General features: G+C 54.7%; 1 protein-coding gene across 2 annotated transcripts in view; it reads right to left on the reverse strand.

Moving 5' to 3' along the window:
• ABR (ABR activator of RhoGEF and GTPase) overlaps positions 1–24,202 on the reverse strand; it is a gene marked incomplete at its 5' end in the record, with an annotated part of 101,954 nt that overhangs the window by 62,643 nt on the left and 15,109 nt on the right. Inside the window, 3 exons of one of the 2 annotated variants that reach the window (XM_081109382.1) lie at positions 4,008–4,193; positions 13,253–13,351; positions 21,821–21,955. In XM_081109382.1, coding sequence (XP_080965508.1) covers positions 4,008–4,193; positions 13,253–13,351; positions 21,821–21,955 — 420 coding nt within the window. Of the gene's footprint in view, positions 1–4,007; positions 4,194–13,252; positions 13,352–21,820; positions 21,956–24,202 lie in introns of those variants that run through there. The other variant, XM_081109381.1, reaches the window with a different exon arrangement.

The raw sequence follows: 24,202 nt of genomic DNA on the forward strand, positions 1-24,202 counted from the left end.
AGGCCAGGGGCCTGGAGCAGCCTGGGCAGAGACAGAGCACGAGCAAGCTGGCGGTGGGGCCCAGGAAAGCCAGAGGGGAAAGTGAGAACCAGGAGGCTTATAGAGAAGACAAGATCAGAGCCATGCAGGTCAGCCCCCAGACAGGCCAGACTTAAAAAAAAAAAAAAAAAAAAAATCATCGTGGGGAGAGGCAGGAAGGAATGGAGTTCATTTCCTTTTCCAGGGGGAAGTGCTGGCCCACTGGTGTCTCAAGCTACAGGAATGTGCTAGACAGTCGCTTCCTAAACCAAAGTAAAAATCATTGCTATTCTTCTTCCCAATAAGCATTGTCCTCTCCCCTTTCCCAGGTTGCAACACCACCCTCCCATCCCACCGCCTCCAGTAGCAGGAGGCGAGTCAGAAACAGGAGCCCGGGCAGAGGCCTGAATGCAGGGTCACTGGCCATACCAGGCACCGGCACCTCCGTGGGACACCCTCCCCTACAGGCCCCAAGGCCCGCCTGCCAGCACTGTTGGCCGGGAAGTAGATGTTGCTTGGAAACAGCAGCTGGGCACTGGGGTGATCTCATAAAACAAACAGCAGAGACGCTAATTCCCTTCTCTCCACGATGGATAATCAAGTACCTGGAGACCAGCGCGGAAAAGCAACTGCCTCCAGATGCCTGGCCTGCCCCGCCCCACCCGGCCCTCCCCAGCTTGCAGCCCCAGGGGCTTCAGATGTGTTTGTGATGCTGGGGGAGGGAGGCTGGGGAGCACACTCATGACCAGGCCCATGGAGCGGGGACCAGAAGGGAGGCCCTGGTGACAGCAGGGTCCCAGTGACCAAACAGAGACAGCCCTTCCACTCTACTCCCGGGTGTGCCCCTCCCACCCTCTCATTTGGTCTCTTCTGCCTCCTGAGGTCTAAAGAGAGGCTGCCCCACACCAGTCAGCTCAGGCTCCTGGGACCAGGCCGGAGTGATGACTGGGCGTTCGCCATCCCTGAACTGGGGAGTGCTCTGGGGCTGCCAGAACCAGAAGTGTGGAATTCTCTTGCAACAACACCTCCTAGGGGGCCTCTTCCTAATATTAATAATAATAGTGATTATAATAACAACAGTCATGATAATGGCTAACTACTGCATATTTACTAACGGACTATGTCCCAGGCCCTGTTCCCAGCACTTTCCAGGTATTCCTCCCAAGAGTCCAATGAGATGAATACTTTTACTGTCCTCACTTTTACAGATGAGGAATCCAAGTCACAGAGAGGTTGGGTAAGTTGCCTAATGTTACAGGTTCAATCTGCGGCAGAACCCAGATGCAAACCCAGCTGTGACCTTCCTCTAGAACAGTGGTTCTCAACCTTCCTAATGCTGCGACCCTTTAATGCAGTTCCTCATGTTGTGGTGACCCCCAACCATAAAATTATTTTCGCTGCTACTTCATAACTGTAATTTTGCTACTGTTATGAATCGTCATGTAAATATCTGATATGCAGGATGTATTTTCATTGTTACAAATTGAACATAATGAAAGCATAGTGACTAATCACAAAAAAAATATGTAATTATATATGTGTTTTCCGATGGTCTTAGGCGATCCCTGTGAAAGGGTCGTTCGACCTCTAAAGGGGTCGCGGCCCACAGGTTGAGAACCGCCGCTCTAGAAGCTGTGCTTGTCCCTATAGCACTGCTGGTCTCTCAAGACAGACCTCACACCCTGTGCCGTCTCCCTCAGTCCCTTCCACGTTCTCCCTAGTCCCAGTGCACTCGCTCACTCACTCACTCACTCACTCATTCACTCAGCACTGGGCTGGTTCTGGGGGTCTAACGAGCTTATGGTTTTGGGGAGACAGGCAGTTATAGTGCTCACCGAGGGGATACCACAGGGGCTGCATGTGGGGAAGGCTTCTCCAAGGAGGTCACCTCTAAGCTGGGAACTGACGGGAAGAAGCCAGACCAGAGAGGGAAGGACATTCCAGGCAGCTAGAGCCACAAGTAGAGAGCGGTCAAGAGTGCTTGCAGTGTGAACTGAGAAAGTTCAGTGTCAGGGGCACAGGGGGCGGGGGGACGGGGGAGCGGCTGCAGCCAGAAGCCCGGTGTGGACAGAGGGTGGCTTTTGAAGGTCTCCTAACCATTTCTCAGCACCCAGTCTTCATCCAGTGGGCAAGGGGAACCACGGAAGGGGTTTAAGCAGGGCAGGCCTGGCCAGGAGTTTTGATGACTCTCAATAACTCTCCTGTTAGGTGGATGGGGAGGTGGGCCTGGGGGCAGGACCCACTCCTGAGGCTACAGCTGTGGTCCAGGTGAGGGCCCCAGAGCTGGTGGAGAAAAGCAGGTGGCCATGAGCATGAAAGAAGTGGACTGTGGCTGGCAAGGATGTGGAGAAAAGGGAACCCTAGTGCACTGCTGGTGGGAATGCAGACTGGTGCAGCCATTATGGAAAACCGTATGGAGTTTCCTCAAAAAATTAAATATGAAACTGCCATTTGACCCAGTGATCCCACTTGTAGGAAGAGATCCTAAGAAATCTGAAACACCAATGAAAAATAATGTATGCACCCCTATGTTCATAGCAGCATAATTTACAATAGCTAAGATCTGGAAACAGCCCAAGTGCCCATCCGTAGATGAGTGGATAAAAAAGCTGTGGTACATTTACACCGTGGAATACTATGCAGCAGTAAAAAAGAAGACTCTCTTACCCTTTGAGACAGCATGGAGGGAGAGTATCACGCTACGTGAAATAAGTCAGTCAGAGAAAGACAAGTATCACATGATCGCACTCATATATGGAATCTAAGTAACAAAATAAACTGATGAACGGAGTGGATCCAGAGACATGGGAGCATGAAACAGAGTGCGGAATCTCGGAGGGAAGGCGGGGGAGGGTGGGTGGGTGGGTGGGTGGTAATCAACCAAAGACCTTGTATACGTTTATGCGTAACCCATGGACACACAGTGGGGTAGGAGGGTGGGGGGTGGGGGTGGGCTGGAGGGGGTTGATGGGGGGAAAAGAAGACATATGTAATATTTTCAACAATAAAGATTTAAAAATAAAAAAGAAGAGGACTGTGTAAGAGTGAGGGAGGAGGAGGCGGGGGGAGGGCAAGTGCCAAGTGGGGAGTCTAAGGGAGTCACGGGTGGATGGAGGATGGGATGGTGGCAGCACCCACCGAGACGAGGCAGGAAGAACAGCAAAGAACTTCAGAGGCAAGGAGTTCAGTTTTGAACATGCTGAGCTTAAAGCCCTGGGAGTAGTCAAGTAAGAGTTTCCTCCAGTGAAAGAAAGAGGCCTGTCCACTCAACCAGTCCCACCATCACGGGGGTGGGGGCGGGGGCGGAAGAGAGGCGCTGCTTTCCACCCACCGCCATTCACACCTGAGAACAACGGCCACTGACTCCCTTCCTTCCCGCTGGGCTGGCAGAAGTTATGGGGGATGAACCCAGGAGAGAGCCAGGTGGGGGACCCGTGGTTCCGACCCGAGGGTCCTCCAGGGGACACAGGCAGACAGACACAGAGCGAGGACAGAAGGTTGCAGACGCTCTGGGAACTAGAAGGCCTCGGCCAGCCTTTCCCGACACTAATGCTACCCTCTCAGCCTCTTCCCTCCCTGCGACGCTGGGCGGGCGGGGCTCTCAGTGCTTTCCAGGGTCCTCAGAGCAGGCGCTGAAGGGCGGGAAGTGCAGGAGGTCTCAGGTGAGCAGTCCCTGCCCATCCACCAGGCACGTGCCCCTTTGTCGGCTGAGGGATAGCAGACCTGAACCTCAGCAGGGGAGAGGAACAGTCCCTGCCAGGAGCACGGATGCACACGGCCCGTCTCCAGCATCCCTAGAACATTCTAAACGTCACGGGGGGAGGCCAGGAGTCAAGGCACCAGGCCCACCCAGGTTCCCCATGAAGCAGAGGCCCAGGCTTCCCTCCAGGACTCGGGAAGCTTCAAGGAGACCAGGAGGGCGGGGCTGCACTCACACCAGCAGCTCCACCGAGGCCTGGGGAAGGACCCTCTGTCCACGGGACACTCACCAGCTTCTGGAAGAGGTGGCCCATGGTGACCTGGCTGTCCCACTGCTGCACCTTGGGGCAGAGGTTGTCGTAGAACTCCTTGTGGATCTCGTAGATGTCCTGGATCTTGTAGAAGATGGTCTCGATCTGCTGGATGGTGAGCACGGGCTGCGAGGTGGTGGCTGTGGCCTTCAGGGGCTTCATGGGCTGGGAGAGAGGAGGGAAAAAGAGCGGCAGATAAGCCAGAGTGTCAGCAGGCCCAGGGGACCCATTACCACCCCCCCATTATGTCCAAGTTCTGCCTAGACCAGCGGTCGCCAACCTTTCGGACCTCATGGACCACCAGTGTTCCGTGGACCACCGGTTGGCGTCCGCTGGCCTAGAAAAGGCCACGGATGGCAGGGCACCTGAGTGTGGTTCGTGGGCTGCAGCTGCTGTCACAGGCCCCAGCATGGGCAACTGCAAGGAGAGGGACCCTGACAGCCAGAGCCTGCCTGGCCCAGCAGCCCTGCCAGGCCCAAGGGGGGCCCCAGGACACATTGCCTCTACCCCTCATGCCCTGGAGAGCCCCCCCCCCCCCCCGCCTCCAGCCTGTATTAGGCTCGCTCTTCGGTTTCATAGGATCCACGTCTTCTTTCCACAAGGGCCTTCTGCCCAGTCATAAGCTCTTGTCGCACTTCAGTGGAAGGGACCGAGAAAGAAAACATGATCCTAGGACTTGGGAGTGGAGTCTTAGAGACGCAGGACCAGTCTCGGCTGTACTGATATTTCAAGCTCCCATCACTGAGTCTAGAGACAGTGAACAGGTGGCACACAGGCCACCATCCCGCTCCCTGTACCTGTGGAGACACTGAGTGGTCACAATGGTCTTTCTCACTGAGCCTGGCTGTAGTCTCAGACGCTTTCTCAATGCCCAGGTTGACATGTAAGATGAAACCTATCTGTCCTCTCTGCTGCCCACACCAAGATGCTCCACGGCCTGAAGGTGGAGAGGGTGAGATGACAGGCAATAACTCAGGGCCGCCCCTGGCACCGGCGGGGAGCTGGAGCCATCCATCATCTTCATGCCCAACAGGAGCACTGTGGGATAACGGGGCTTGTGTGTATTTTCTTCAGTATGATTTTCTATATTTTCTAAATCACCTTCAATGAGTAAGCATTAATTTTATAATTAGGATAAAAAGGTATTAAAATTTATAGCCTGGCCAGTGTGGCTCAGTGGTTGAGCATTGACCTGTGAACCAGGAGGTCACAGTTTGATTCCCGGTCAGGACATATGTCCAGGTTGCAAGCTCAATCCCTGGTGTGGGGCATGCAGGAGGCAGCCAATCAATGATTCGCTCTCATTATTGATGTTTCTATCTGTCTCTCTTCCTCTCCCTTCCTCTCTGAAATCAATCTATATATATAAAAAGCCAGCATCCAGAACGCCGGAATGACCGGAATGACCAGTCGCTATGATGCCCACTGCAGCCTGCCAACCAGCCCAACCAGGGGCGGGGCCGGCCGGCTAACCGCCCACGGCCCCTCCCCCTGGCTGGTCCTGCCCCCGATTGCCCCCACCCCCACGACTGGGGGCAGGGCCGGCTGGTCAACCTCCCGCACCCCCTCCTCCCCTCTACCTCTCCCTCACCACAGGCTCAGCCCCAATCGGCCCCCATCGGGGTGGGCCAGCCGGACCTCACCTGTGCACAAATTCATGCCCCTAGTACAAACATAGTCTTAAAAAACACTTAAAATTCAAGCTGAAACCAAACAATTAATCCTGAAGGATAAAGAGCTCCTCTTTGGTTGACCTTCCTTCAGCCCAAAGCCCTCCAAGACGCCCAGACTGCACTCCAAAGGCCCTCCAGGAGATAGCGTCTGCCACAAAGAGAAGGCATGGGAGGGGCGGGCGCGTTTCCCTGGGAGAGAGGAGCCGGGGCAGACATGCTGATGTGCGCAAAGAGGCCCTTGACTTAGTCTGGGTCACTCTGGAGACCCAGGAACAGCAAGAAGTTCCGGGGCAGTCCCCCACTGTGTCACAGGGTTAGGTGTGAGCTTCTCAACAAGAGAAGCCTTCTGGCAAGAAATGGGCGACTCAGTGCTGGGTTGGAGGGAACACCCACACCGAGGGAGACCTAAGAGATGGTCTTTAAGAGGTGACCACCAGCTGAGCTGGCCACAGCAGCCAGACTCCAGCCAAGCTTCATTCCACCCTCCCATCTGGTGGTGACAGAACCCAAGTTTGTCCACAAGAGGAAGTTCCATCTACTCAAACACCCAGAAAGTTCTCCAGCTTCTGGCTCCCTCATCCTCTCAGCTCTAAAAAAGTCCAGACGTGATGAAAAAAGCAAGAAAAAGCAGAAGCCCTCCTTCTGACCCTCTCAGCGCTGAAACCAACAAACCCTTCATGTCCAGCTCCTTGCTAGGGAAGTCGGGGGGGTTCCCCATGTGTGGTACAGGCCAGGCAGTGTGGGTTTGAGTCCCGACTTTACCACTTAATAGCTGTTGGCAAGCCACTTCTCTGGGCCTTAGCACCCTCGTTTGTAAAACTGGGATAATATTACCTTCTCAAGAACTCTGATGGGAAGATTAAAAGCCATCCTATCTAATAAAGAGGGAATATGCTAATTGACTGCCCCACCCTCAAAGATGGCGGCGCCCACAGCCAATAAGGAGGGAATATGCTAATTGTTGCCACGCCCTCAAAGAGGGCAGTGCCCATAGCCACAACATGGCCGGCAGGGGAGGGCAGTTGTGGGCGATCAGGCCAGCAGGGGAGGGCAGTTGGGGTGGGGGGGGAACCAGACCTGCAGGGGAGAGCAGTTGGGAGCGACCAGGCCTGCAGGGGAGGGCAGTTGGGGGGGGGGGGAACCAGACCTGCAGGGGAGGGCAGTTGGGGGTGGGGGGAAACCAGACCTGCAGGGGAGAGCAGTTGGGAGTGACCAGGCCTGCAGGGGAAGGCAGTTGGGGGGGGGGGGGGAACCAGACCTACAGGGGAGGGCAGTTGTGAGCAACTGGGCCAGCAGGGGATGGCAGCTGGGGGTGATCGGGCTGGCAGGGGAGTGGTTAAGGGGTGATCAGGCTGGCAGCAGAAGCGGTTAGGGGCAATCAGGCAGGCAGGCAGGCGAGTGGTTGGGAGCCATCAGTCCTGGATTGTGAGAGGGATGTCCAACTGCCAGTTTAGTCGAACATCCCCCGAGGGGTCCCAGACTGGAGAAGGTGCAGGCTGGGCTGAGGGACACCCCACCCCCCAGTGCATGAATTTCATGCACTGGGCCTCTAGTTATTTATATAAAATATTGAGTATGTACCTGATACATATAGAAGGCAATCAAAAGTTAGCTGCTACAATTACTACTCACCCCACAAATAATGTACCAAGTGCCTAACAATGTGAGACGAGACTGGGGTGGGGAGTTTGAAGGGGTGTGTCCCATGATTCACAAATCCCTGGCCCCATGGAGCCTCCCATCTAGTAGGGGGAACAGACAAGACATAGGAAATTACCAAACACATAATCACACATACACGCACTGGGGGAAGTAGGAAGGGCAGGTCCTGAGGCACGTGCTGAAGGGGACATTCACCTGATGTGAAGCAAGGGCAAAGGGGACCGTATTCCAGGCGGACTGCCTCAACGCCCAGTCCCAAGGCAGGAACAGGCTTGTGAGAGGGGAGCTGGAATACAGCCAGCGAGCCTGTGCGCAGTGGGCAGGGGGAGGAGAGGGACCCAGAGCGGGGCTGGCGGGGAGGGGGAGGGCCATGGCCAGATCATGCAGGGAAGGAATGCGGCTTTTAAGCCCAAGCAGTGATCTGGCTTTCCCTGGAGGGGTTTAAGCAGGGGAGTGATGGGGTCCAACTTTCTTTCCAGGAGATTATTTTTATGACTCACGATCCTTGCTCTAGAGAATACTCTATTTGGGTAAGCTGGACCAACACAAATGAAATATCTTAGTGGACAAAAGCAAGATAGGCATTCCATGACTTGGACTGTAAACACCGACCGACTTGGTCTCAAGGCTGTGCTGGTGCAACTCGGAGGGCTTCCCGGAGGAGGTGACAGGAACAGGCCTTGAAGGTTGGGAAGATCTGAGTAGGTGGAGGGGTGGGACCTGGGTAAGCATGCTGGACAGGGAGACAGAAGGAACCAGGAGCCAGGAAAAAAGGAATACTGTTCTCCCAACCGCCCTCCTCCCCCCATGAAGCTGTGGCTACCCTCAGCTTCATGGCTCCCAGCCCTCCAGGAAGGATACAGAGTAGGCTCGCAGGGTCACTGTCGTAATTTATCCTTATTCCTTCTACCCAGGGGCCAGTGGAGGGTCCAAGTCACCACAGAGCCCCCGAACCACTCATCCCTGTCCCTGCCATGGTCACCTCCACCTCCACCGAGGAGGGAATGAAGGAATAGGGAGAGAACCGTCCTGGGAAGACACAGGAGTCACGACTTCTCAGAAGCTGCTGGGGAAGCACTCATGTGCCACCCACGCAGGGACAAGACCCAACTGCCCTGCTTCCTCCTAAACTTCCCACTCCGTCTACAAAAGGGGAAGAAATGGGCGCTCACCAGCAGCGGTCACACGGACAGGCCTGCACGGGCCTTAGATAGATGGCTCTCAGGACAAGGCTGGGGACCTTTGGTCTTAGCCCTGATTTCATTTCGGGGTGGGGGGAGGGGGGAAGCACTGGGTGTGTGTTCCTGGCTGGCCGGAGACCCTTGAAGGCAGTTATTATTATTATATTTTTTAATCCTCTCCGGGGATATTTTCCCCCTGATTTTTAGAGCGAGAGGAAGAAGGGAGAGAGGGAGAGAGGGAGAGAGGGAAAGAGAGAGAGAGAGAGAAACAGAAACATCAATGTGAGAGGGACCAGATGGAGCCTACAACCTAGGTACATGCCCTTGACTGGACTCGAACCCGGGACCCGTCAGTCCTCTGACCAACGCTCTATCCACTGAGCCAAACTGGCGAGGGCGGCAGTCATGTTCATCCGGTGCATCCCCAAATATAGGTCTCAGTGGTTCGGGCGACAGGCACAGGCCACCCAGCACTGCTCCTGTGCCAGAGAGCTCGCCTGCCAGCTACCCCGCCAGCCATCCTGCTGCAGGGGACTGGGGCAGGGGCTCTCTACGCTGTCCGGGGAGAAAGGGAATCGTCGGGAGGATCCCCGAGGGGCCTCAGGGCCAGGCCTGGCTCTCGACTGCCCATGAGCGGCTTCTCGGGAAGACAGGCCGGGCGTTCAAACTCCCCGTGGGGTTCGCACTGCCATTTGCCTGCCCTGTCCTCCAGCCACCTGCCTTTCGAAACAGGGGAAAGAAGTCGGCCCACTTCCTGCACCTCCTATCCCAGGAGGCCTGCAGGCTGCCGGCAAGGCCTGCTTACCAACCCTCACCTCAGCCTCCTGCTCCCTGGGGCCCAGGCAGTTGGGCATCAGTAACCTAGCTCACAGATAAGGAACCTGAGCCCACGGGCCTGGGAACGACAGAGCCACTGCCAGAATGACAGTCTAAGGGAGGAGGGCCAGCTGTGGCCTGGGGTGGGGGATGCTGTAGGTGAGGGTGCAGCCAGATGCAGAACCCAGATCGTTACTCAGGGGAGAGAGTGGGAGGAGGGAGGAGGGAGGAAGGAGGAGGAAAAAGGGGGAGGAAGGAGGAGGGAAAAGGGGGAGGAGGGAGGAGAAGTAGAAGGAGGAGGAGGGAAAAGGGAGAGGAGGAAGGAGGAGGAGGAAAAGAAGAAGGGAGATGCAGAATGACACGAGTTTGGTTTGTCTCCCTTTCTCCACCCCCTCACCCCAACCTCAGCCCAGGCTCTCAGGCCCACTCCACTTGTAATCTGAGCCCCCCGGGAACCTGGAGGGTCCAGATGACCAGCCAGCAACCCAGGGGGCAGGAACAGAGGCTCCTGTGGGGTGTCCCTGTGTGTGTACATAGACTTAGGTAGACACACCTCACAGCTGGCATATCAGGAAGCGTTAAGCTGAGAACAATCACACCCCAAGAGCTGTGGGAATGGGGGTGGGGTGATGAGAAGATCTGGGTGTGGGGGGAGGAGGGAGCTCAGAGAGGACAGATTTTCTTCTCCTCTGAGCCCCTTTGTCAGCTCATCCCAAAAAGCAAAGGGCTTAGCTACCAGGTAGCTGAGAGGGGAGGGCTCCCAGTTCAGGGAGGAGGGGAAGAGGGCCGAGTCCTTATTTGGGAGGCATATCCTCTGAGGCTGTGGCTGGGGAGGGTCCTGCCCCCTCTTCCTGGAGCTCTCCAGCCTCCAACAGGCCTCCTAGCTGATCCCGCCCCCCCTGGCCTCGGCTCAAGAAAGAACCAACCAGGGGCCCAGGATGAGCAAACTGGGGGGAGAGGAGGGGTCTCAGCCTCAGTTTTTGCCTTTGGGGCAGGAGCTGTAAGGAAGGCGAGGCAGGGAGGGGAGTGCCTTGGCCCCTAAATCTGTTGTTATCTTTGCCAACAAACGGAAACTCAAGTCAGGCCCAATGACAGATAAGAAACGAGAACTCAGGCCTCCCCTCCCCTCAGGGAAAGGCTGTGTTGACAGAGACAAACAGGCCCTAACCTGCACTCTCTCCCAGCACTGGAGAAATAAGAGTGTCAGCTAATACTTGGGCTCTTTCCCAAGAGCTTCCCCTACAAACTCATAGAATCCTCACAGCAACCCCTTGAACAGTTAAGTCAGTGGTTCTCAACCTTCTGGCCCTTTAAATCCAGTCCCTCGTGTTGTGACCCAACCATAAAATTATTTTCGTTGCTACTTCATAACTGTAATGTTGCTACTGTTATGAATCGTAATGTAAATATCTGATATGCAGGATGGTCTTACGCGACCACCGTGAAAGGGTCGTTTGACCACCAAAGGGGTCGCGACCCACAAGTTGAGAGTTAAGTCCTCAATGCCTTTAATAGGTTCTGTGGCTTTAAGCAGAACTAATTTTACCATCGGCTAATTGACATAAACAAGAGTTAAGTCTCTAGGCATCTCATCAACATTATAACAGGCACCTACTGTACTAATATTAGTATACCCAGCTTGCAGATGGAGAAAGCGAGGCGTAAACGTTCAGTAATCTGCAGAAGGCCTAGAGCTAGTAAGGGGTCAAGTGGGGATGGAGAGCCCGACCCCTCTTCCTTTTTTTAAACTGGGGTCCAATGAAAAGTGGGGTCCTTCCAAATATGTATCCTTTTAGTAATGACAACCACGCCCCCGAATTTTGGTACCGTTATTCATAGTTTGTAAAGTGCATTTCACATGTATCTGGCTGGTCACCTGCCTGTTCTCTCCTTCGGATAATACAGTGTGTCCAAACAAGATGTACACACCCATTAACAAATGACAACTCAGTTAAGTTTCATTCCTTTCCAGGTTTAACTGATTTGAAATAATGGGTGAAGCCAGATTAAGTTTTAAACCAAGAAAATTTATCCTAAAATACTTATATATATATTTAAATATCTTTATTGATTTCAGAGAGGAAGGGAGAGGGAAAGAGAGATAGAAACATCAGTGATGAGAGAGAATCATTGATTGGCTGCCTCCTGCAGTCCCCCAACTGGGGATCAAGCCTGCAACCCAGGCATGTGCCCTTGACTGGAATCGAACCCGGGACCCTTCAGTCCACAGGCCAAACACACCTCTATCCACTGAGCCAAGCCAGCTAGGGCCCCCCCCCTTTTTTTATGGGGATACATAAAAGATAAAGTTTATGGTACAAAACTGGCAACAGTCGACGAATTGAGGGTGCTCGAACACCCAACACAATGATTTTTGATGTTTGGGATTTCACTGCTTCGTATTATCAGCAGTGCCTGGACCGGAATGGTCATCAGTTTGAAAACAGGCATTGACACAAAAAATTATTCATTTCTGTAGCTTCTTTTAAATTTTGAAAATGAGCTCTGTGTTAACAAACACTGACTTTATAATCATTGGACGTTGTGTATACATTTTTGGGGGACACCGTGTATTTGAGTGCCTAAGCACCTGGCACTGTACCAGGTCCCAAAAAGGATCACCTGGTCCTCTCACGCCCACGGAGGAGAGAGATGGTAATGGTATTACTCTCATCCTCATACGGGGAAACTGAGGCTGCAGGAGGTTATGCATGGCTTGCCCAAAGCCAGTGGTTTTTCAAACCCTACAACACATGTAAAGAATAATATGGACCAGTATATACTGTACATATATACACACACATACATACAACACACCACCAGTTTCATGATACGGTACTTATTATGTGACACATGCTGGTACTTTCTTTCTCATTTGCATTTAAATGCTGGTTCAACCCATTCATGGTAAAACAGTGCAATAAGCCTGTCATTAATGGCAGAGTCGAGTCTTGCCCTAGTCCCGCCCCAGACCAGAGTCGTCATTGATCTGCCGTACTGTCCCTCACTTGGAAGCATGACTGTGCCTTCCAATAAACTCCCGGTGGGATGACCACACACTCAGTCCGGTGTGTTACGAAGTATCTGCACATTTCAGCCGTTATCCCTTGGCCAATAGATGCCACGTCCCCTGGAACACTGGGTGGCAACATCTTAAAAGTACAAACATGGGCATCTAACAATTCCTGTAAGAATGAGTGTCTACGGACCTAGACCTTCAGGTGCCACAATCCTTCACGTTCAAATTCAGGTGCATCGAATAAGCGCTTTCTTCAAAGGTAGAAACACCTTACACCTGAGTAGTCCTTTTCCCTTTGGAAAACATTTTCACGGTATTCTGGCTTCACCCACTATTTCAAATCAGTAAAGCATTTTCACAGCATTCTCACAACGATGCCTCCGGCTTGGAGAGGAAACCAGGCACCTTCACCAAGGGCCGGGGTTGGTCGAACGCCTCTCCAAACAGCAGGGAGCCCCCCACCTCACATTTCCTGCCCGAGAGCCTTGGGTGGCGCAAACGGTTCACTCTTGCGGCAAGGAGGGAGGACCCGGACCAGCACTGACAAAAGGGCCTCAACGTGTTGGCGGATGGAGAACTCCCAGGGTCCAGTGTGGACGTGGTGGCAGACCCCGCCCTGGGCAGACCCATTAGTACCGCCTGCGCCATGGTCATGGGTGATGGGGCCTTTGCCACCCCCAACCTCGCGGTGCCTCTTCTCCCGCCTCCCCCTGGGCAGGTAATGGAGGGTGGGGGCTGCGAGGCACAGGCCCTTGCTGGCAATGACCCCACTGCTAGTTCAGGTCCTCTTTCCTTCCGACTCCAACAGCAGTTTAGGAGCATGACGCTGTCCAACGGGGGGGACATTCCAGGAGGCGCAGAGAATGTACTCACCAGCAACAGGGCCTCCAGCTGGTTGATGTAGATCTCCTCGCTGGCCAGGAACCCTGAGAGGACCAGCTTCCTCATCTCCAGGCCTTTCCCTGCTTCCACCTGTATGAGAGCAAACCAGAATCCTGAGCGGTCTGTCTTCTTCCTTTTATCTCCTCTTTCACTAACACTTTTGATGGGGTTACAAAAATATAAAGGGAAAAACACCCTATTCCTACACTAGCTTCTTTTTTGTTTTGTTTTGTTAATCCTCGCCTGAGGATATTTTTCCATTGATTTTTTTTTTTTTTTTTTTTTTTTTTTTTTTTAGGGAGAGGAGAAGAGAGAGGGAAAGACAGAGAAATATCGATGTGAGAGAAACACATGATTGGTTGCCTCCTGCACAGGCTGGGGAGGAGCCTGCAACCAAGGTAAGTGCCCTTGACTGGAATCAAACCCGGGACCCTTTGGTCCGCAGGCCGATGCTCTTTCCACTGAGCCAAACTGGCTAGGGTTCCTACACTAGCTTCTGGCGTTGTTTCTCTCTCATCCTTTTCCACATTTCCTTATTTGATACCCATCCACCCATCCACCTATTCAACCTCATAATAGTGCGCAAGACCACAAAGGACCTGGCCTCATGTGGGGGGCAGTTTAATGGGGGGCGTAGTTAAGAAGGAAAATCAGAACCGCGGCTGAGGCAGGGCATGCCACACGGAAGGGCACAGAAGGGCATGGGGAGGCTCCCAGAGGAAGTGATCTATCACTGAGAGGACGGGTGGGAGGCATGGGGTGAAAGTGGCCATGGGAACCCCAGCTGTGTGGCCTTCTGGCTGCACCTCTGACTTTATCTTCCTGCCCCAGGCGTTCAAATTCGCAACAAAAGATGCTAGCTGTGGCCCTGGCAGGGTGGCTCGGTTGGTTGGAGCATCCTCCCCCTTCAGCTCCTTACCCCCCCCCCCGCCCCCGCCATCCCCCACCCCCATCGGTAGGATGGGTATGAGAGGCAAACGATCATTGTTTCTCTACTTCTCTCTCTCTCCCTTCCTCCCCCCTCTCTCTCTATCAATGAAAGCAAATCATTGGGTGAGGATTAAAAAATTTAATATAATAATAAAGAAAAGAAAGGGGGTAACTAGTGCTTAACCTTGCACCCCTCCTGTCATTTCCTGGCGGCCTCATTCTGTAGGCACTGACCTCCTCCCGGCTCCATCTCGCCCCTGGGGTGGGGATCACGCCTCATTTAGCTTTGAATGCCCATCCTGCTAATCTCTTACCAAGACTCTTCCCTTCGGTTTCTCTCGTCCCCTCTGCTGTGGTCGAGGCCCTCAGCATCCCACTCTGCAGGCCGCCTCGTCTAACTGACCCCTGCCTCTCCCTCCTCCCGCCACTCCACACACCAGCACGGATCAATCTTCTGAGTACGCCACCTTCCACCTGATGTTTGTCAAGGACTTAAGTCCATACAGCAAAACGTAATTATCTGGGGATTCAGTTAAGTTATTCACTCAACAAATATTTACTGAATGCTCACCAGACCCCATAGATAGAACAGGAAACAAACACACAGTCGTCCCTACTCTCATGTGGCTTATAATCTAGTGGGAGAAAAAGACGTTAACAAAAAAACAAGTAAATATAAATGGTCACATGGGCCCCGGCTTATTTACTTAAACACCTTCAGTGGCTCCTATGCCTCTCCCTACCCTCCCATCTCCCCACAGCCATCGGATCTGTCTTCCCAACAGGCCAGAGGTGTTCCAGCCTCTGAGGGTGCCACCCCCGCTGCCTCAATGCCTTCTCCCACCCCGGCTCCTCTCGCGTCTGAACCCCACCTCCCCGTGAAGGCACAGCTGCAGTCTCTCTGGCCTGCAGCGTCTCTTGTTGGAACCTGCGGCACTGCCCCTCGAACCTGACGGGTGCCCTGGTTCATGACCTGCCCGTTGACTCCGTAGGCTCTGCGGTACCTGCATCACACGCCTGTGCACTCCCTGGTGCCCAGCGCCACGTGACACCCCTAACATGTGGGCACCTGACATCATTTGGCCTTCAAGTGCCTCCTTGAGGTGGGTACTACATTTTCTCATTACACACACAGAAATGAGCAAGACTTAAAAGGGAAGGGACTCACCCAGGGCCACAGAGCCAAGAAGTGGGCGGGATGTAATTTGACCCCAGGCCCGGAACAATGAATTCCGTGCTCCTCCCCTGCTCGGATAACGTCCTCTCTGGTTCTCAAGCATCAGATGCTCACCTGGAATCTCAAGCAGATCCCTCTCCGGACCTCAACAGCACGCCCTGAGCATAGTCTGGGAGAGCATGTGAAGCTACCAGAAATTTCCCAAGTCCGGAGAAGCACGGCTTCCCCCCCAGCTGCCTTCCTGGCCCTGGTGTGCTCACACACTGGCTGACCGGCCGGCTTTCCCCAGGTGAGAGACTCGATGCTTGGTCTTCCATTCACAAGCCCATGAGCAGATCTGAGCTGGAGGCTGCTACCCCACCCCACCCCACCCCACCCCACCCCATCTCTGGAATGGTATCTGACCCAGTGATAGAAGAACAATGTCATGCCAAAGAGGACCACACCCCAACCCCCCAAACCTGTGGCTATGCGATCTCATATGGCCAAAGGGACTTGGCAGATATGATTAAGGATTTTCAGATGAGTTATCCTGGACTATCCGGTGGACCCTTATGTATCACAAGAGTCCTGTAGGAGGCAGGCAAGAGGGCCAGAAAAACAATGACCACAGGAGAGGGCAGGGAGGGAGGGACAGACTGACTGCAAGACAGGAAGATGCCACACTGCTGGCTCCAAAGACATCCCATGAGCCAGGGAATGCAGGAGGCCTCCAGACCAGCGGTTCTCAACCTGTGGGTCGCGACCCCTTTGAAGGTTGAATGACCCTTTCACCGGGGTCGCCTAAGACCATCGGAAAACACATATATAATTACATATTGTTTTTGTGACTCATCACTATGCTTTAATTATGTTCAATTTGTAACAATGAAAATACATCCTGCATATCAGATATTTACATCACGATTCATAACAGCAGCAACATTACAGTTATGAAGTAGCAACGAAAATAATTTTATGGTTGGGGGTCACCACAACATGAGGAACTGTACTAAAGGGCCGCGGCATTAGGAAGGTTGAGAACCGCTGCCCTAGACGCTGGAAAAGGCCCGGACGGACATGGATTCTCTCCACCAGCGCCTCCAGAAGGAGTGCAGGCCGCTGGCCCTTGCAGGTGTGTAAGTGAATAAACGTGCTGCCTTAAGCCATGAGCGGTGTGGTCATTTGTTGCAGTGACATTGGGAAACTCGTATGGGCGCCACGCTTTAGGGAAGGACAGTAGTTACGTACCGATGCCTTCCCAAGTACCAGGCACTGTCCTGAGTGCCTGCCGTGGATTAACTCACTGAAGTCCCACCACCTGGAAGGTGCTATCATTATCCTCCCGAGTCACAGAGTGGAAACTGCCAGTGGCCGGAGCTGTCCACTGGCAGATGGGCAGCACCCCCTCCAAGGAGCAAGATCAGAGCTCGGAGCAGGGCCCCAGCCTGACACCTGGGAACTCTCCCTCCGTGCAGGCGGCCAGCACTCTCCCGCTGCACCCCGTTCCCCTCCTATTTCCTGCCAACCAAGGGCTTGTCTGAGGGCCTGAGAGTGGGGAACACGGTGAGCTTAACAGTAGAGCTGACTGGACTAGGACCAGAGCGAAGACCTGGTGGTTCACGGCCCCCGCCAAGCCTTCGCCCACCCTGGCATGAGCCAGACCCCTGTGCCAGCCCCTTCAGCAAGGCCCACTCCTTAAGAGACCCCCACCTCAGAGTCCAATCTTGAAAGGGCTTCCCAAAAGGGACTAAGGCGTCACCCCTGAGCGCCCCTACTCTGGGCCACATTCATTCTGAAGTGTGGGCTGGCATGAGCGTGGAGGTGATGTGATATTAAATCCAGTTATCACCAAAAACTTCTGTCATCTTTTCTTTGCTTTCCTCAGACCCATGTTCCTGGTTTAGAGTGATCTGGAAATTCACAACTGTCTAATCCTTGTGGGGCTATTCTTTTATTTTAATTTTTTTTTTAATTGATTGATTTGAGAGAAAGGAAAGGAGGGAGAGAGAAACATCAATTTGTTGTTCCACTGATGCATTCATTGGGTTTTTTTTGGTAAATCTGAGGATATGTTTTTACTTATTTTGAGAGAGAGAAACATCGATCAACTGCCCCCCACCCATCCCTGCAGGCTCCTCAAGCAGGAATTGAACTCCTAACCCAGGCATGAGCCACAACTGGAAACACAAGTGCAACCTTTCTTTGGTGCATGGGACGATGCTTCAATTAACTGAGCCACCCAGCCAGGGCTCATTGCTTGGTTTTTGTATGTCCCTGACCGGGAATCGAACCGGCAACCTTGGCTTATCAGATGACACTCTAACCAACTAAGCTACCCAGCCAGGGCCTTTGTGGGGCTGTTCTTATCTCACAAAATGTCAGGGCTCAACATGAACTCATTCACACGTCCACTAGGTGCCAGGTACCGGGAATACAAGTGAGGGAGACCATTTCTGTCCCAAAAAGCCCTCCAGAGGGGCCCATGTGCCCAGCATCTTCAGGCGAGTTCTCTAAAGAGTTCAGGTTCCCCCAGCACAGGAAAGCTGCCCTCTCAGTGACACCATCCCCACTTCCTCCCCACGGGGAGCTTATGAAACGGGCCCCGGTGGGCTCCTTCATCGCCAGCATTTACACAATCTGCAGTCTCAGAGTCTGTCGGCCTGAGGGCCCCATATCAAGAGGTCAAGTCACTCTGGCAGGGACAGTATCTACCAGCAAGGCGTGGCCAACGCTGGCCTCGTCACTACAGTAGGGACTAAAAACAGCCCCTGAAGGTTTCGTTCTAGGCCAAGCCAAGCCAGTCTGTCCAGGAGCTGTGATCTCCTCCAAGACAGCAATGAGGACTGAAAGGCAGAGCTAGCTGCCTGTGAGTCAGAACCGTAGGCCAAGCGGCTCCACATCCGCGGAGTTCCGCTCATGGACCACGCTAGTTTGCAAGGAGCACCCAGGGGGGTCTGCTCAGAGCAGGTGCCACTGCGCGTAGGAGCTGGGTCCCTGCCACGCGTCCACCCCAGGCCGGCCAGCCCTTCTCTGGGTTGAGCCGATGCAGGGACACCCACTACTCCCTCTCCTCTCCTCAGCGCTAGGTACCGGGGAGGTGTCTGTCAGCAAATTTCTCAGCAGAATAAAGAGCAGAGAAGACAGGGGCGACTGCGGGGGGACAGACGAAACCCACAGCCCACCCTCCTAAGGGAGGATCCCTGAAATCCTGGGCCCCCAGGTGTCCGAAGCTTTTGGCAGGCCCCCTGGGATCCAGCCATGTTTCCAAACCTCGGCTGTTCCTATCCCACCTTTGCGGTGTGTCCCCCTCACATGCCCCCTGCACTATTATTTACTTAACATTGTTCTTTCTGACTGGCTTCTTAACAGCACAGCCTTATCCCACGTATGACATGTGAAATCACAGGAAAGATGTACAAATTATCTTCTCCCTACCAGACATTAAAACACCTACCTAACTGTTCAAAGTGCAAAATACACATCCAGGCGCCACCTAAAATCATCATATATGTGGCCCCCACTTGGGGAAACATCCAAGTGGGGGCCACAGGTACGGCCATCACTGCCCGGGAGGGAGAAGAGACCTGGGCAGATGACACAGAGATCGACGCATTTCAGACAATCCGTTAAAAATCGGCACAGAATAACACCTGAGGGGTTGATCTGCATTATAAAAGGATTTTGATTCCAGACAAATGAGTTCCTTTAAATGGCAGCATTTATATCACAAGGACGCCATTAGCCCTCTGTGCCTTTAAATAGAATTGTATCCAAGACTTTTGGAAACTATGCCACACTTTACAGCTGGGAGGTGATGTAGCCATCAGTATTCCCATTATTATTCGTTTACAGATCATTAACTCCTCAAAGGGAAGGGTGGGCTGAAAGACACGGACCACCCCCCCCCCCCCCCCCCCGCCAGCTCTGGAGAAAATCGCTGCTGTCTCCACATCTGTCCCCTAAGAAGATGAAGTTTCTTGGAAATCACACTGAAAACAGGATTGATTTATAGGCCTGGCATCTGGACACATGCTCAAGGAACATGACAACTATTTAAGGTAAGTACTCCTGAAGCAAAGTAATAGAAAAGAGAGAAGTGTCTTGGATTCCTACCAGCGGCTGAAAAGAGTCTATCTTGCAAGAGTGTGCCAGGACGGTCCACAGCCCGGGGCCGGAGCGCACACTCCAGAAACGCCCCTTGACCACACACGGGCACCCAGTCCGATCCTGACTCAACTAGAAGTGATCTCGCCTCTGAATTTAGTCCCTTTTACCAGCACCCTTCTCATGGGCCCCGACTACTTTCTCATTGTACTGCTGTCATCTGTACACTTGCCCCCTAGCCCTGAACTGCGAGCTGAGTTCATCTCATCTCCTTGCTCATCTCATCTTCTCCCCGGGCCAGAAAGTGCTTTGAATAGAACACAACCTGACCGTGTTTGCTGAATGAGTCGATGAGCGTTCTCACCATCTCTCTCCAGCCACCCTGCTTGTCTTCTCTCGCTAATGACAGCCTGGCCTGGCCAGGAGGAAGGCATCCCAGAGGCGCTCAGGATGAGACAAGAAGCCTGGAAACCCCCAATACTCGTGAAAGGCCCCCTCCCCCATGCGGGAGCCAAGTCCAGAACACGGAGGGAGCAGGGCAGAGGGGGGACTCACAGGGAGCGCGGAGGCGCGGCGTTTTGAGCGTGAGATGTGCCCAGGACCTCTTGGTATCCGCGTGCTGTCTCTTTATAACACCTCTGATGGAACAAGGCCAGGCACATGGTACACCCTTTGCAAGCCCCATCGAGCCTCGCTCATTCCACACATTCACTGGGCACCAGCCAAGCACCAAGCACTGCGCAGCATTCCACAACGAACACCATGTGGCCCTTGCCCTCAAGAATAGGACAGAGGAGGCAGATGTCTCAAGTTCCAAGCAGAATGAAATACGGGCTGCGACTCAGGTATAAGCCAGAGTCCGGAGTAAGGGTGGACCCATATGGCAGCCTATCAGCAGATCCCATCTGTGCTGGGAAGGGTTTCTCAGAGAGGGTCCATTAGGAACCAACCCCACACTCTATGTTCTTGGTTTATAATCACACTTTTCCCATCCTGCTTCTGGTGGGGAGGCTGGTCAGACCCTAAGTACAGAGGCTTTCATGGGCCCAACGAGGAACATGACTTACCTCCGCCCCCCCCCCTCCCCCCCCAGGCCTTGGAGCTGGCTCCAGAAGAGAGCCACCACCCATTACAGCTCCTCACTGCTCTGCACCCAGGCCTACAGCTACGCTCCACCCTTCAGCCATCTACCTTGAGCTGCAGTCTATTTTTACCTCCATTAGCTGCTCCTGGAAGCACACTGTAGTGTGGGTGGGGCAGGGCCGTGATCCCATCTTACAGGAGGGACAGGAGGTCCAGAGAGGCTCGGGACAGCCTCCTGCCCACAGCAGTGCTCTGTGCACCATGCCCTCGGGGTGCCGTGTAGCCTGGGGCCCACAGATAGATGGGAGCTCTATTTTCCGGCAGCCTGGCTTGCAGTCTAAGAACTGGCAGCCATCCTTTCTAACTGGCCTCCCTTCCCGCCACAGAGCAGCGAGGAGGTGATCAAAAGGCTGAGGTTAAAGCTCTCAGGAGTGGGCTTAGGGGAAAGAAAGGAAGACGGTCTGCGTGCCAGGCCTCAGGCAACACAGGTGTGGCTTCTAGAGGGAGCCCTGCCCTGGGGCGGAGGTGCAGAGCAGGGGAGATGCAGCCACGCCCCTCCGGCTCTGGCTTCAGGGCAGCTTCTCTGACAGGACCGGGCCATGCCTGCCAAGGGTGCCCACAGCCCGAGTGGGTGGGCTGGGGTCCAGCAGATGCTTCCCGCCGCTGCCGCCTTAGGAAGAGTGCCTACCCCCCTGGCTTCTGCCTCCGAGCCTGCTGTCACCTTCCCCCTCTTCACAACTCCAAGCCTCTTCCCTCAAGGAAGCTCAGTGACCTCTGGTGCTCCCTCTCCCTCTCTCCAAATGCTCTCTTGCCTGAAGCCCAGACTCACCAAGTCTCCTTGCTAGAAAGAGAGCGGCCCCCTTGGCCTGAACTTCCCACGTGCACTTATCCCACTGTTGCCATGGAAACAATGAATTAAGGCCTCCCGGTTTCAAGTCAGCCAGCTCCTCCGGGGCGGCAGGCTCACACCGCTGCCATGCCCCGCCAGGTGACTCATGTCACCGCCAGTGAAAGCCCCAGCACAGCTGGCCCGGGTAAAGCCAGCGGCCACTCCCCCCAGGACAACTGGTCCAGGGGCGGAGGCAGGCACAGCACCTCTCCCCCAGGAGCAGCTGCCGGCTGCACAGCCCCTCAGCCCCTCGCAGGCATGCGCCAGTCCCTCTCGAGCCGAGCGAGGTCTGTGCACCCATCAGCCATTTCTGCCCGCACACAGCTTCGGCGGTTGAGAGCTGCTCGCCCTGCCCCCTCCCTCCACAAGCATCCAGGGCGTGTCACACTCCCACCTTCACAGCCATCAGGAAGGGGGACCCTGAGCCAGGGCTGGTCGGGGTTCCCAGCTCGCATTCCTCCAGGAGAAACACATCTTCATCCTCCAGAACCTTGTCCAAAAGGCCTATTGCCTCCTCTTCCTCTTCCATGGCAGCCGGAGCCGCGGAGGGCAAACAGGAAGCAGGGTCCAGGCAGCAGTAGCAGCAGCGGCAGCCGCCCCGGAGGGAGGCAGGCGCGCAGGGAGGGGAAGAGCGTGCAGGGCAGGCCTAAACCAGCATGCTGGCCGCCCCGGAGTCCGCCCTGGCACCTGGCCACCGGCTCCCGATGAAAGGCTCCATTATGCACCTTTTCCTGCAGCCGCGTCCCAGCCCTCCGGAGCGCGCGCGTCCCGCCCCGAGAAAGGGGAAACGGGTCCTCGGGGGCAGCCCCGTGGGCCTCGGCCGCCTCCCGGCGGGGCTCCCCGCCGCCGCGATGTCAGGGCTGTCAGTGGAGGAAGGCGCGCGGGCGGAGCGGGAGGCGCCCCTGCGCGGCCGCCGGGCCCTTCCTGCTGTGCGCGCGGGCCGGGCGCAGGCGGGGCCCCGCGCTCCTCGGCCGCCGCTCGCGAGGTCGGTCCCGGCGCCCCGCCGCCGCCGCCGCCGCCGGCCCCGGCGATCCCGCCCTTTCTGGGCTCCGAGGTCCGCGTTGGCTCTGAATACACAGGAAATGCACAACTTGACTTGCGAGGTGGAGCCGTTCCCTCTGTGGTCACCGGGGCAGGCGGCTGGCGGAGGCTTCTGGAGCGCGGAGGAGGGGCGAGGAGGCCGCAGACGGGCCGGGCGCAAGGGGAGGTCGGCTTCCCAGCGACAGGATTTATTTACAGCCCCTCTCCGGGGCCGGGCGGGAGCCGGCGGGGGGAGGAGCGCGGGAGCAGCTGCCCGCACAGTACGCGGCCCGCCCGGCCCACTGCAGCGTCACCTTGGATCCCCAGAAGCCCGAGTCCCCTTCTCACCTCGGCCTCAGGCCCTGACACCTTTGCGGAGGTGAGGCGGAGGCCCGGTGAGAAACCAGCTTCCCGCCCCACCTCGAGCTGGGGGAACAAGGCTTGGTGCAAAGGCCTGACCTGCCTCGCTGCAACCAGCGGAAGCATAAGTGCCAGCCTGTCTGCAGCAGGGGCCACCGGGACAGCGGGAGGTGCCCCCTCTCCCACTCACAGATGCTGCTGAGATCAGCATTCCACCTCTTGGGGCTCTTTTCCCTCAAGAGGGGCCTTGGGCCCTAGCCGGTTTGGCTCAGTGGATAGAGCGTTGGCCTGTGGACTTAAGGGTCCAGGGTTCGATTCTGGCCAAGGGCACATGCCCAGGTTGCGGGCTCAATCTCCATGCAGTAGGGGGCGTGCAGGAGGCAGCCGATCAATGATTCTTATCATTGATGTTTCTATCTCTCTCCCTTTTCTCTTCCTCTCTGAAATTAAAAAAAAAGGAGGGGCCTCGGCCCAATAGAGCCAGCACCACAGGAGAGGGTGATCCAGGACAGGGAACATGGCCAATCCTGGCCTCCCCCTACCCCCTTGTTTCCCTTGGCTGCTGCAACAGTTACAAGGGCTGAATCCATCTGGAGGGTAAAGGGCACATTCTGGTTCCCTAGCCTGGACTCAGAGGTGGTACATCCACCCACTCTCATGGGGGAGGAGTTTTGGGCAGGACCCTGAAGAACTCTTTCACAACACAACACCTAGGGCAAAGGTTGCAAACTCCAGCACCCATGATGGTGTAGATAAGAGCACCGCAATGGTGTAGATAAGATCAATCAGCAAAACGAGCCAGGTGGGGGCCAGGTGAACTGAAGAAGCCGCCACTCAGCTCCAGTCCACCTGATGGCTGCCGCGGGCCAGGCAGGCTCAAGGCTGCCCCATCTTGGATTGCTAAGAGAAGCTGGAACTCTGGATTCTTAGGTGGTATCTCTCGGTTTTAAAATGATGACAGGTAAATTGCATTTATAAAACACCACAGTGCGGTCAATAATATTGTAGTAACTATGAATGGTGCCAGGTGGGTACTGGAAATATCGGGGGAATACCTTGTAAAGTATATGATTGCCTAACCACGAGGCTGCACACCTGAAACCAAGACAAAATAATATTGAAAGTAAACTAATTTAAGCCCTAGCCGGTTTGGCTCAGCGGATAGAGCGTTGGCCTGGGGACTGAAGAGTCCCGGGTTCGATTCTGGTCAAGGACACATGCCCAGTTGCGGGCTCGATCCCCAGTAGGAGGCAGCCGATCAATGATTCTCCCTCATCATTGATGTTTCTATCTCTCTCTTCCTCTCTGAAATCAATAAAAAAAATATTTATAAAAGAAAACTAATTTAAAAAAATAAACCATGGTGTGGTCTAAATGAAACGCATATCTGTGCCCT

The sequence above is a fragment of the Myotis nattereri genome (assembly GCF_964212035.1).
Source record: "Myotis nattereri genome assembly, chromosome: 16".
Lineage (NCBI taxonomy): Eukaryota > Metazoa > Chordata > Mammalia > Chiroptera > Vespertilionidae > Myotis > Myotis nattereri.